This window comes from Homalodisca vitripennis, chromosome 1, assembly GCF_021130785.1.
Source record: "Homalodisca vitripennis isolate AUS2020 chromosome 1, UT_GWSS_2.1, whole genome shotgun sequence".
Lineage (NCBI taxonomy): Eukaryota > Metazoa > Arthropoda > Insecta > Hemiptera > Cicadellidae > Homalodisca > Homalodisca vitripennis.
In genome coordinates this window covers 93,756,275-93,770,070 of record NC_060207.1, presented here as the reverse complement: position 1 = coordinate 93,770,070, position 13,796 = coordinate 93,756,275, and the positions used below count along the sequence as shown (strand labels likewise).

The following is a 13,796-nucleotide window of genomic DNA, read 5'->3' as shown; positions in this document are numbered from 1 at the left end:
GAGATCTTCACCCATCTTATACCCGACGATATAACTGGAAAGAAAGTAATTAGATATAGGTATTTGGTTAAATATTTTCAGAGCAATTGGAAAAGTTTTAAATTTAATGCAACTAATAATAAACGTTCACTTTTTAAAATACAAATTTTATTTTCTGCGAGGGCTTTAGGAATAAAAAAAACTTTGTCTTCAGGTGAAAAACATAGTTATTTGTTTGTTCACTATACCCTATATTGAAATAAACACAAGGATACAAAATAAAAATTACAACACGAAGACTGTGCGATTCGAAGAAGTTACTCTCTAACGCACTGATTGCAAAGCAGGTCACGGGAGCTGACGAACAGAACCTACCACCATATTTCGGAGCTAAGAAGGAAAATGGCACTTACCTGCGCTGTAGGTCACTTTAGATAGCATCCTTGCCACTGGATTGAGGACAAGCGAAAAAGACCATGAGGAGTACTAAGTGTTAAGATGAAAAGATCAGACATGGTTTATATTATGTGGATTAATATGTCTTGCATCAACCAATAAGATTTTATGTTTTTAAGATTTGCTTTAACCCACTTTAATTGCACACAAGAGGTAGAAAAAAAACAATAAAATATTAAATTTCCTATTGCCTCATTATGAATTTTGTAGTTATAATTGCCTTAAAATAACTTTAAAGAAATTTAATTGAAATATAATAAGTGCTATTTAATCATATTACTTTGAAACGTATTTAGAAATTAATACCTTTCAACAAACGATAAGCAAATATAATATAGGAACAACATAAAATGTTCTGTTTTTTCCATACCATTGATCCTTTAAAATCAGTCATCTTAGACTAATATTTATTTACACTCATAAGATATTTTTATATACATTTTGATATATTTTCATATTCACAATTTATATATTTAAACCATAAGTCAGCCCTTTTCATAAAGTTGCATGTTGTGTTGAAAGTTACATATATTCTATAACATCCAACAATATTTAAATAGAAGCTACCACTTGTCAGGCCTCTTTGGGCCTTATAAAGTTTTCTAAACCTTTTCTTACATGAAAACAGAAGAAAATCGTACAGAGGTACAACCTGCATGGTGTCAACATCGTTGTTGTGTTGCGTTGCTAAGATTGAATAATTGAGTGATATTCAAGAACATCATCATTTGAGTTAAATACGTCGAATTCTGTGTTTGTAGATAAAATCTTGAGATTTTAGATTTTATGCCTGTGGTTCAAAACTTGCCTAAATATCATTTTCATTTGATTAGCCTCAAAAAAGTATGGTTTAACTGAGGTGTGTGTTGTGTCTGTGCCACTATTGGCAAAGTTAGACATTTAATAGGCATCAAATTTCTATCCTTTGAAATTTTGTGAAATTATACGTCACATTTACACACATTTTATTTATTACGGTAGGTTGGTCCTGACAAAATGTCAGGTTCAGCAAACTCCCCTCCAGGAGATATTGAATCACAGAAATTGGAAATGGAAACTCAACTGGCGGTTGCTTCGATTATAGGTCTAGAAATAGAAAATACAAACGTCAATCATGATTTTGCAGAAAATGTTACAGTACAATCATACCATAACACTACTAATGTAGGCCAACAGAAAAGAAAGTTCAGTGAAGGTGATAATTATATTAATCCAACAGAACAAAATCCTAGACCCAATGCCTCCAGTTTGGACACAAATCATGTGGCAAAAAGACCTAACATTAGACGGTTGAGCTTATACAACGAATCAAACAAAGGACCGTATGAAGTAATCATACAAAGTAGGGACGGGAAAATAATCAACCCATTTTTAAAAATAGCCAAAATATTTAAAAATGTAGACTGTATAAATCTAACTGTGATTTGTGAAGATGCTTTTTCGGCAAGTGAGTTAGTAAATTGTGTTCATTCAAAGAATTTTAATGCTTTTATACCAGCCAGTAAGGTGGAAATCACTGGGGTTGCGTATATCGAACCTGAAATTACTGAACAAGAAGTGATGAGTGAGAGTAAGTCCCCCTATCCCATAGTTCATGCTAAAAGAATTACAAAGTATGTAAACCGACAAGTAACAGACACACATTTCATGACTTTAACATTTGAATCAGACCAGCTTCCAGATTTTGTGTATCTAAATTAGGTGCGAATACCAATTGAACGGTACATGTTGCCTATCAAGCAATGCTATTACTGTTTTCAATATGGCCATGTAGCTAAGTCCCCTTGCAAATTTGAAAAGATATGCAGATACTGCGGACTGAGATTTCACAATGGTGAATGTACACAGTCAAAAACATGTGTCAACTGCCATGGTAACCACAGTAGCAACAGTAAGTCGTGCAAAGAGTATGAGAGACAAAAAAAAACATTATGCAAAGGATGTCTATCCATAGAGAAGATTTGTTGACGGCAAGTAAACACTTCCCAACAAATAACCGAAAACATACTCCATACAGCATCCAGAGGAAATCATATGGAACTATAACAAAGCAGACTGCATTCTACAGTCAACCTCCATCAATTACCGGCAGTGATCATTCCCTTCTGCTCTCAAGTAATAGATTTCTAGGACTCAGTGATATAATAGAACCCAGCAATACAACACTTGACAAACCTATCAATACCAAACCAAGATTCGTCAAACCAAAGGAAAACTTGTCTGAAAAATCCTATAGTAGGACCTCCAGTTCAAGTATCGACAATATATATTACCAACCTTCAAACAAAAATCCGAAAATCGAACGCTCAACGCCTGCGAATAGCGGACATTAAAAAAATTATTAAATGACAAAATTAAAGAATTGAGAACCAAAATACAAGGCGAAGGGGTCATTAATAAACAAAAGGTAGATGACTTACTGGCACAACTTCTTAAAGATTTATTAGAGTCTCAAAAACCTGGAAATATAATCCAGACATATAATAAAAACACATCAAATAAATCAGGAAACAAACAAATAGACCCCAAAGACAGTGTTTTTTGGTCCTAATCCACAAAACTTCTGCAATGAACAGAAAAGAAAATGATCAATTAAATTTGATTCAATGGAATTTAAGGTTTATCAAACAAAAATGGGCAGCACTTATTCAATATTATGACAAAAAAACAAGATTCATAATGCAATCCTACGAGAAACATGGCTTTTTTCACATGATACGATCAGAGATAACAATTTCAGAATATTACGAGAAGATGGTTATGGAGGTGTAGCTTTCGTTATTCATAACTCTCTGACCGCCAAAATAATCAAAGAACATAATAAGAACAATATCCAAATCCTAGGCATAACTATAACAAACTCTTTTAGATCATTAAATATATACAACGTATATTGTACCAATAAACCAATACATTGCTCCTTCTGGCAAGAGTATATTTTTAGCTTAGATCAAGGTAATACAATAATTTTTGGAGATTTTAATGCTCACCATCAGTTCTGGAACTGCAAAAAACCTGACAAAAGAGGTAATAACATCTTTAGGAATTTCAGTAACTCAAATTTTATACTGGCTAACGACCATTCCTTCACTACCATTCCGAGCTTATTTCATAATCATTCAACCATAGACCTAACATTCTTAACCCCTGAACTTTACACACACCTTGATAACTGGGAAGTCCTATCTGATGCGATGGGGAGCAACTACTTTCCAATAGTAATGACTCTAAATTCTGTTAAAAATTCACCATCCAAGGTAGAAACACCAAGAAGGAACTTTCAGAAAGCAAGTTAGCAAAAATTTTCAAAATTAGTGGAAGAAAATATGAAAAATATTGTCGACGAGTCCTTAAACATCCAAATAGAAATGTTGGAAAAAATTATGAACAATGCAGCAGATAAATCAATACCCGAATGGAACAGTCCTAGTTTAAGTAACCAAAAAGGCTTTACACACCGAAATCATGGTGGACTGCTGAATGTTCTCATGCAATTGCTCAACTAAGGCTTAGTTTTAAGAAATTCAAGATGGATATGAACCCTGTTAGTTACCAAAAATATCAAGAAGCTCGGTTAAAAGCTAAAGACACAATCGAAAGGGCAAAAAAGAATGAATGGCATACATTATGTGCAAACGTAGGTGAGAAAAAAAATAGCAAATTTGCGTGGAAGGTCATAAGAAAACTGAAAACAAACAAAAGCAATAATGTGTTTCATCCAAGCTTGTGTGGGAGTGCTTTAACACTCTCTGCAAGCTTGGATCACGCAACTGTGTGCGTCTTGGTTGGGTACCGGGCCACACAAGCATAGGTGGCAACGAATGCGCCGACAGGCTTGCCAAAAGCGGAGCAAGCATGCCATACACCGGTCCAGAACCGAGTTGTGGTATAAGCAAGTCAGCCGCTTATCAAAGTATAAACAAATGGTCCAGGAAGACACACCGCTTGCGGTGGCAGAGTCACCAAGGACAAGCACTCGGCAAAAGACTGCTTGCCGATTCTAGCTCCGGATTCACCAGATGGCTGATGGGGCTGGGGAGGGATCGGGTTAAGCAAGTGATTGCCTTGATCACTGGACACGGCCACTTCAGGAAACACCTAAACACTCTAGGTTTACGAAATGAGGACTCGGAGTGTAGACTCTGCAATAAGTCTGAAGAGACTGCAAAACACATAATACTGGACTGTGAGAGACTGGGAGCAAGGAGAAGGGCTCTTTTCGGTGATAAACAACCAGGCGACGAACCAGATGCTAGTATCGGGGAAAAGCTTCTTAGCCTAATTAAGGGCACGAAGATAGGCTTACCCCTCTAACATCAAAGGGGCACACAATAAGCTCAGGTTGACGTGTGAGGATCTAGGAATCCACCCCAATATCCCAAAGGAAAAAAAAGGTCCGATAATACATAAGTGATTAATAATAAAACTATTTTTAATCGGTAAATGGAAGAATTGATTTTCAAATATCTCAAGACGAGAGACTAATTTCCCTCTTACCACTTACATACAATATACAATGAAATCATAACCATTTGAGTGTTATTAGTAAATAAAACAAATGTTCCAGTTATTTTATGCTATTAAATGACATACATATTTAATATGACAAAATTATTTCTCTTAATGACTATTAATTGAAACATTCCAGTAAAATTGAGAGAAACAAAACTATATCTTAATAAACTACGAAGTGTAGATTCTGGTACATGGTTAATTTTTAGTTGTATATTTCTTCTTTTTAATTTATTTAAGCGTACACTTTTATTACATTACCGTTCAATACATTACCAATGCATAATACGCTAATACGCAATTAATAAAATAGTCTACAAATTGTGTTTTTTATATTTCTAAGGCAGTGGCGTAAAGGTGACAGTTATGGCTGCCCTTTCGTTACGTCACGGTTGACGTCACCACTAATCGCCCGTCTGTCTAATCTTCAGACGGTAGCCGGCCATATAGCCACAGCGTATAATAAAATGGTTGACAAGCTCGCAAAAGAGGCTGTGGTGAATGAAATATCTGTTCAAGACATCGCCCTTCCATTAACTGACCTCAAATCTTTCCAAAAGAGGAAGATACTTGAAGAAAAAAAAAAACAATTAGTTGCTATATACAACAAAGGCCAGGTGGTATAGGAGTGTACAACCTATCAGTCCTCTACTACCATGGTACCAAGATATGAGACTTAGCAGAAGGGAAATAGTAAATATAATCAGACTAAGAATAGGACATGTAACAGTTAACAAAACTCTTCATCTAATGAAACTTTATTTCACTCCTCTGTGCTTAAATTGCACTGCAGGAGTAAATGAGACAGCGGATCATCTTCTAATCAAATGTCCACAATTTGAATATGCAAGAAACTCATGTTTCCAACAAATTAGAAGAATACCTGATGACAATACCTCAGAAAAACTCAAAAAAATTGTATCTAGTTTTGATTAAAGATTATATAAGGAAATAAATCGATTTCTGACAACCATAAAAAGAAACATATAGCATAATAGTGAAATAATGATCGAAGGCAATCGCAGATGAAACCAGTGCAAAACATTCTTTTAAGTGAAAATTGACTTCATGGTGTAATGCAAAGTCAGCCGTAAGGCATTTAGATAAAAAAAATGAAAACAGAAAAAAAACAGAACAGCTAAGCAAAGCAACATAACAAAAACGAGCATAGCAAGTCTAGAACGGAAAGGACAACGGATTATAATTTATAATAGAACAAGAGAGAAGGTAGAGAGGAGAAGTGACAGATGTAGTATGTAGTATATTTTAAGAAATTGTCATATAATCGTGATTTATTTAAATAATAAAAAATTTCACATACAGATGTTACGAATGTGAAGTTTGTATTACTTTTGTTGTACTATAATCAAAAATACTAAAATTGTTTTATCGAGCTTATTTACCTTCACTGTTGAAACATAACCTATTCAAATCACGAAAACAATAATTGCTGAGTTATATCACTATATCAGGAACATTTTGAAAATAGTATTTAACAAAACCTACTATGGAATTTACATCTGAAAACTTAGAGCGGGCAGTCTCTCAATTTTATCACACAGATGCTGCAATGCAAGCTCAGGCACATCAGTGGTTAACATCAGCACAATTATCACCAAATGCATGGTCTTTTGTGTGGGAACTTCTACAACCTTTTAAGGTAAGTAGAATGCTGCAAGAAAAATTACTAAATTTCAATAAGACTGCTATCTCTTTGAATATGAACTGTATGATTTAGGCTATTATGCATATTCTTAGTCCTGAAAAATTTAATTCAGATAACCCTATATATGTAAACTTGAATAAATGAATAATATTTATTCCAGCAATTATTTACAAGTAATCTTTTTTATACGTACGTGGTAGCTATAAGATAAAGGGCTGGGGCGGCAAATCACGAATTTGACGTTATCAACGTATTCTGCTCACCCTCCTGAACAAAAAATATATATAGTATTAGGGGGTGCAAATGACAAATAACATGATTTTAGGGGGTATATTCATAAGTAGTTAAAAGTTTCTAATGTTTCAATGTTCAGTTTGTGTTTTGTGTCTGGATAATCTGTTTACTTGAATATTATTTGCGGCTGGGACCGATAGCAGCCTGATAAGATATCGTGTTCAGTAGGTTGGATTGAGTGAGTGCGTTACAATTATGAATCAACCATCCACTAGTTCAACCAACCCTAGTGAATTGTGTGTGTCGGAGTGTTTAGTAGGGCACGTAAAGAGTTTACGTTTTAACCGAAACGAAATAATTTCCTTTTTAATTGAACATGGAATTTTTGATAATGAGTGTATTTGTTCGTCGTGCGGTCGTGTGTTGTTTTTAAACCGGGAGACTTTGTTGTTTCATTGCGATAGGAAAATTAGAAAATGTATGTTAGTAAAAAAAAGTTTTAAATGTTGCAATTTTTAAAAATTCACTTTTTTCCTGCTGCTGCTCAGCTATATCCGCCAACACACTAATGGTAAGTGTTCTCTGTTAACCCTTTTACTGCCGGCCATTTTTTTATTGTACCAGTCAAAATTGCCAAGGAGGAAAATCGCTGTTGTGCATTCATTTACAAAAAATGCTGTATCTTTTTTATTTTTCATTAGATTTGCATGAATTTTTATTTTATTTACTCGTATTTAAATGCTGTTTTTTAAATAATAAAAAGACATTTTAATTTGAAACAAACGCATTATTTAATTTTAAAAATGATGTAAATAAAAAATAAATAAAAAAATAAAAATTGTGTTTGGCATCTGATAATTTATTTTTAAAATTATGCTAAAATTATGAGCATGATATCATTATAAACTAGAGCAATTGCTTAGAACTTATACCAAATTTGAAGGTGCTACCTTGAAACATAGCTGCACTATGAGGATTTTCCCAAAACTGGTAGGCCTACCAGTGGATATTGAAGGTAAACTTAAATCTGTGCCACATCCCCCTCACTATCTAATAACTCCTCATTATCTGATGGTAAGATACAGTCAGGATCGTCATCAGTGTCATCCACATCACTTTGATTGTCATCAATAGCCCTAACAATAATATCATATTCGTTCTCGGCATCTGAATCTGACAAATTCTGAAGGAAATCGTCACTCAGTTCGTCTTGCACTTAATTATTGTTCCCTCACTCACAGGACAGTTAGATGTAACTCTTTTACTCATTTTATCCTTGATCAACAAAAGTAACACTTCAAAAAACTTTCGATAACATTGTAAACAACAACAATGAACGAAGATTTCAGTAACATAACCCGATCAACTGGTTTTGACAGCTGTCTAGGTAGTTCGTCAATTCTAGTCAAAGACGACGAAAATAGAAATCCAAAATTCTTCAAATGGCTTCTTTCATTATCCTTTGCTCCTAAACAACCAAAATACCGAATATTTTGGCATTTAAACATAACAGTAGCCAGTAACGATAAAAAAAACAGACGTCCGACATATCGGACGTCGGCAGTAAAAGGGTTAATATCCATCTATATATTTATGTTAGGGTTTTTAATGATTTATTAAGTTTTTTTCACTTTACATAATTGCCTTTGCATTACATTTCAATTTATATTTCTGATCAGCCCCTCTAGAATTTGATATTTTACTGATAGGTACTCTCTCGAGGGATGTTTTTCTTTCATTGACATCAGTGCGGGGCAGCACCGAAGGGAGGCACTCGTCTCATTTCGATAACAAGTAATTAATTTGTAGCTTGAAATTAAGAAAAACATTGTTCATTTGGATAAAAATACTGCTCATTTCAGTATCATTTTTCATTTACGTTAAATGCAAAGATGGCGGCGCAACCGATGATGTCAGCACGAGGTTGAATCATGGTCACAAAAGGTCACGTGACGCTCGACGTGGATGTAGAACATGGAAATATTACTCCGCGCGTGAATAGTTGTTTAATTTTTTATGTTCTAGAACTTCGTTATTTCTCATTTCCACCCCATCAAACCTTATACTTTTTTTTGTTCTATAGGACGATTCCAATAAGTTAATAACGCAAAACTCGTATTTTTCCGCTCCGGCCGTTAATATGATAATTACCAATAAAACATATTAAATAACAATGAATGTAAATCTAAGAATGTAATTTATTAGTTGTGCTGCAAATTCTGTCCTTAGGACTATTATTGGTTTAACTATAAATTAAGATGAATAACCATCATTCTTTATCTATCAGGCAAGGCGAAAAATTGGCTTCACAAAATGCATTGAGGATAGTGATGATAAGCGATCCCCATTTTTTATATAGAAGTTATCAAACGAAATTTAATTATATCCATTGATTATTCAACCAATAGTAATTAATTTGAACAATAACTAAAATCATCCGCATCAACTGTAGACATATTTTCATATTCTAAACACAATTTCTTCTATAAGTAACTTGTTTTATTAAAAAAAATAGTTATTTTTAGAAAACTATGCCAATTAACAGTAAAAGATCATTTACTGTGTCTTTATTGGTGTCAAGAGGTTTGTTGTGATATGTTTTCTTTTATTATTTAAATGACATTTTTCATGTCACCTGTCTTAATGTTTTATTTGATTAATGGTTATGGTTTTCTAAAATTATTTAGGACATTATGTAATTGTTTATATTTCTATTAATTTGAAACTTGTGACTTTAATTTAATATTTTAGATATGTTACGTATTAAATGGATATACATTTGCTCCCATTGATTATACGAGGGTAATTCTGAAAGTAAGGTCCGTTTTTTTTATTTAAAAAAAACCACACCATATTTTTTCAAAAAACTTGTTTTATTTGATTCCTGACATCAATCACTATTTTTCTACATAATTTCCACTTTTGTGTAAACACTTGTCATAACGACCTACAAGTTTTTGAATGCCGGTGTCATAGAAGTCGGCCGCCTGCGACGATAACCAGTCTTGTTAACCACTTTAACCGGTGACGTCGAGTGACGCCACTCCATTGACTGGCGTTTCGTTTCTGGGGTTATGTGGGAAACCCATGTCTCGTCACCCATCACAATGTGGTCTAAAAGGTTATCCCCTTTCTGATGATATTGGATCAAAAATTCAAGAACAATACCCATTCTTCTTTTTTTGTGTTCCTCAGTAAGCAGCCTGGGAACCCAACATGAGCACAATTTGCGAAAACCCAAAATTTCAGAATCAATTTTAAACAACGTGTTCACGTTTGGAAATTCTATTGCTGATGAAGAAACAGTGAATCGCCGATCTTCACGAATTTTTTCATTGACGGCTTTCACCAAATCTTCGGTGATCACTGACGGCCGACCAGATCGTGGTTCGTCATGGACATTTTCCCGTCCATCTTTAAAACCTCTCACCCACTTCCGCACTTTGCTGTCACTCATTGCATTTGGACAGTACACTTCACTTATCTGTCGATGAATATCCGCTGCTGAAACGTTCCTTGCTGTCAAAAACCGTATCACAGACCGTATTTCATAGTCGGCGGGACGTTCAATAGTTTTAAACATTTTAAAAAGGCACAGACAACAGCAGACTACAACGATTTCACTGCAAATGGCGTCGTTCTGCGCGCAATGCATACCGGGAGTCAGGGCGCATGCGCATTTCCCTGCTCGCTTACTGTTTGTCTGGTTAACACGAATCGGACCTTACTTTCCGAATTACCCTCGTATTTGAAAAAATCTATGTATTTGCATAAACATATAGAGGTGACGGGGCTTTGTGTCTAGGGTGTGCGTCTAACTAAGGAGAAACTTTAAAAAATCATTCAAACTTTTCCTCTCACAAGGTATTCCAAATGTAGATAGTTAAAGCTTGAAATGTTGAATTTCTTTATCAGATGGGTTATTGGTGAGGATGAAGTTTGAAAAATTCAAGGCTCCACCAAATTTGCTGTAATTTTACAGTTTTAAAAATCTCATGAAAAATTATAATTGACCCAAATATCTTTAGAATTCACACATGGTCATTAATGCTAACTCAACTGTTTCAATATGAAAAGATTTTCCACCATGACTTTGTTCCAATCCTGATAGTTTAATAAACGGAAATGATAAAAACATTTCTGAAATCTCATAAAATTTTAAAACTGCTGAACTAAATTCCGTGAATAATAGACAACTCTTTATTTGACATATTCATAGAGAACAGCCATGCGTCAATATTAGATAAGGTTCAGTATCAATTTATACGTTGAATGAGGTATTCAGGAATTCTCCCTCCGAGTAGAACGGTCGATTCAGAAGCCATGCTGTCAGCTGTTTCTTGAGGCGCTTTGGATGTTCCCTCCTTACGTGCTCTGGCATGTTATTGAAAAAGAGGGCACCTTTGTAGATGGATTTTTGTTCCGACAGACTCAGGTGGTGTTGGGGAAGTGAGAAGTTTTCTACATGTCTGGTGTTATACTGGTGAAAATCTCTATGTCTCAGCGGCTGCGTTGTTGAGATGGTGTGCATAATTGTTTCCCTGATGTAAAGTGAAACTGCTGTTAGAATTTTCAGCTCTTTAAAAGGTTCTCTGCAACTGTCCCGATAGTTAAGCGATCTGCTAGGCATCTAATCGCTCTTTTCTGCTTTAGAAGCACCCTTTCTAGGTTGTTTTTTGATGCTTCTCCCCATGTTGCAATGCCGTACCTTGGGTGGGACTCGAAAAGGACAAAGTAGGCAACTCTGGCTGAGTCCGAGCTGCATACTTGCTTGATTCTGTGGATGACATAGAGGCCTGAGCACAGCTTCTTGCAGAGTTGGTCTACGTGAGGTTTCCAGGAGAGCTTTGAGTCAATTATGATGCCTAAGTATTTTGTGCTGTTTTGTGTAAGTAGTCCAGGTAGTGATATGGTTGTGTTATTGCATCTGGTGGTGAAGGTCATCTGCACTGTTTTGCTTTCATTTAAAACTAGGTCGTTGGTGGAGCAGTATTGTTTGGTTCTCTGGAATTGTAAGTTTGTTTTCCATCCTGGCATGTCATTTGTGAGAAGCAGAAATAGACTGGTCCCAGTACCGATCCTTGCGGTACACCCCTTTGTATATAAGCAGTTCTGGAATGGGCCTTGTATTTTGTGTTGTTTTTTTATATAATTTATTTCCACAAGTTGTTTTCTTTTACTAAGGTAACTGGCAAACCATTGTTCTGCTCTCCCTCTCACACCCAGGTTCCTTAGCTTGAAGATTAGGAGATGATAGTTCAGGCAGTCGAAAGCCTTACTAAAGTCGAGAAACAGGCTAGTAGCAGTGCAACCTTCTTCTAGTTGATCTAAAATATGTTCTGTTAACTGAATTATGGCTGTGGTGGTAGATCTGCCTTTCAGGAATCCATGTTGCTGTTTATTGAGGAGGTTGTGTTGTTCAAGGTAGAGTAGGAGTTTGTTAAGTACTACCTTTTCAATGATTTTCGAGAATGTTGAAATCAGGGAGATTGGCCTGTAGCTATTTCTTTCAGTGGTTGGTCCAGTTTTGTATTTTGGGTAAACTTTTGCAATTTTCAGTTAGTCTGGGAAAACTCCTTGTGAGAATGACTATTACGTCTGTCAAGGGTAATAACATTTCATATTTACAAGATTTTATCACTTTGGCTGATATTTCATCAACTCCGGCTGAGTTTTTCGGTTTTAGGGAGTCAATGGCTGTTTGGACTTCGTCTTGCGTGACTGGTCTGAGCTGGAAGATATGATTTGTTATTGATGAGTCTGGTAACATATTAATTCTTGTGATATTACTATTTTGAAGTGTCCTTTCAGCTATTGTTGAGAAAAAGTCATTCAGATAGTTTGAAACTTCTATTGGATCGTCTACTATTTTATTATTAATTTGTAAGTGAAGTGGTTTTGTCTGGACTGCATTTAACTTTTTTTCACAGTTTATTGTACGCCACAGTGCTTTTGATTTATTTTCTGCTCTGTTGATGTGGTCTGTAGCATTTTCTTTCCTTAGCATTTTTAGATGTTGGTCATATTCCTTTTTCTTTGCAGCTGTTCTAACTTTGTCTTCTGCTAGTCCTGTAGTCTGCTCCATTTCCAGGGCTTTTATGTACTCATCCTTAAGTTTAGTACATTCTTGATCCCAGCACTGAGTTTTCTCTGGTTGTCTGGCTCTTGACGTTTTCAGTGGGCATGCATAGTTTAGTATGGACTGAATTATGTTATGGAATTTGTTGTAGGCTTCATCTGCATCATGAGTTAGAATCACACTTTCCCAGTTTTGTACCTGTAGTTGTATTTTGAGTAGGTCTATTGCTTTTTTGTTGAAAATTCTTTTTTTTCTTTAATGTTGTTTCTGGCGGGTTTTTTGGTGATTACTGTGGCTAGTTGTGCTGTGTGGTCTGATAGTCCTGATACTATAACTGATGTCTGTATTTGTTGAGGGTCAATGTTTGTACATATCCAGTCTATTGATTTTGCTGTGTCTCTGGTGACTCGTGTGGGCGGCGGGTTCATTCTTGTAGTGTTGAAGGGTATTAGGAATTCCTCTATTTTTGTTTTCTCAGTGCTGTCAACTAAATTGTCCACGTTGATGTCACCCATTATTATTATTTGTTTACCAGCACCAAGTGCTCTGTCAAGTTGATCTGAGAGGATGTCTATAGCTTGTTCTAGGTTTCCGCTTGGTGGTCTGTAGACTCCCAGCACTTGAAGTGTTTGCCTGCTCAGCTTCAGTTCAAAGAGAGCAGTTTCACAGGTCAATTCTGTTTCCTCTCCACTTGTGCTTATGAGTAACACATACTTTTCCAAATTATTTTTTGCATAGCCAGCCACTCCACCCTTGACATGATGTTTCCTGGAGAATCCTCCGATAAAAGTATAGCCTTCAATGTATGTATTTAGAAGATTTACATTAGACAGGCCATGTTCCGTTATTATGATGAAGTCCGGGTTTTCG

General features: G+C 35.4%; 1 protein-coding gene across 3 annotated transcripts in view; it reads left to right on the top strand.

Moving 5' to 3' along the window:
• The first annotated feature begins 6,149 nt into the window (after window positions 1–6,149).
• Window positions 6,150–13,796, top strand: part of LOC124366771 (importin-13) — a 54,026-nt gene continuing 46,379 nt past the window's right edge. For all 3 annotated transcript variants that reach the window (XR_006922841.1, XR_006922840.1, XM_046823375.1), the window contains exon 1: window positions 6,150–6,607. Coding sequence is in view for 1 of the 3 variants with exons in the window: in XM_046823375.1 (XP_046679331.1) it covers window positions 6,455–6,607 (153 nt within the window). In the remaining 2 variants the exon portion in view is untranslated. The remainder of the gene's footprint in view (window positions 6,608–13,796) is intronic.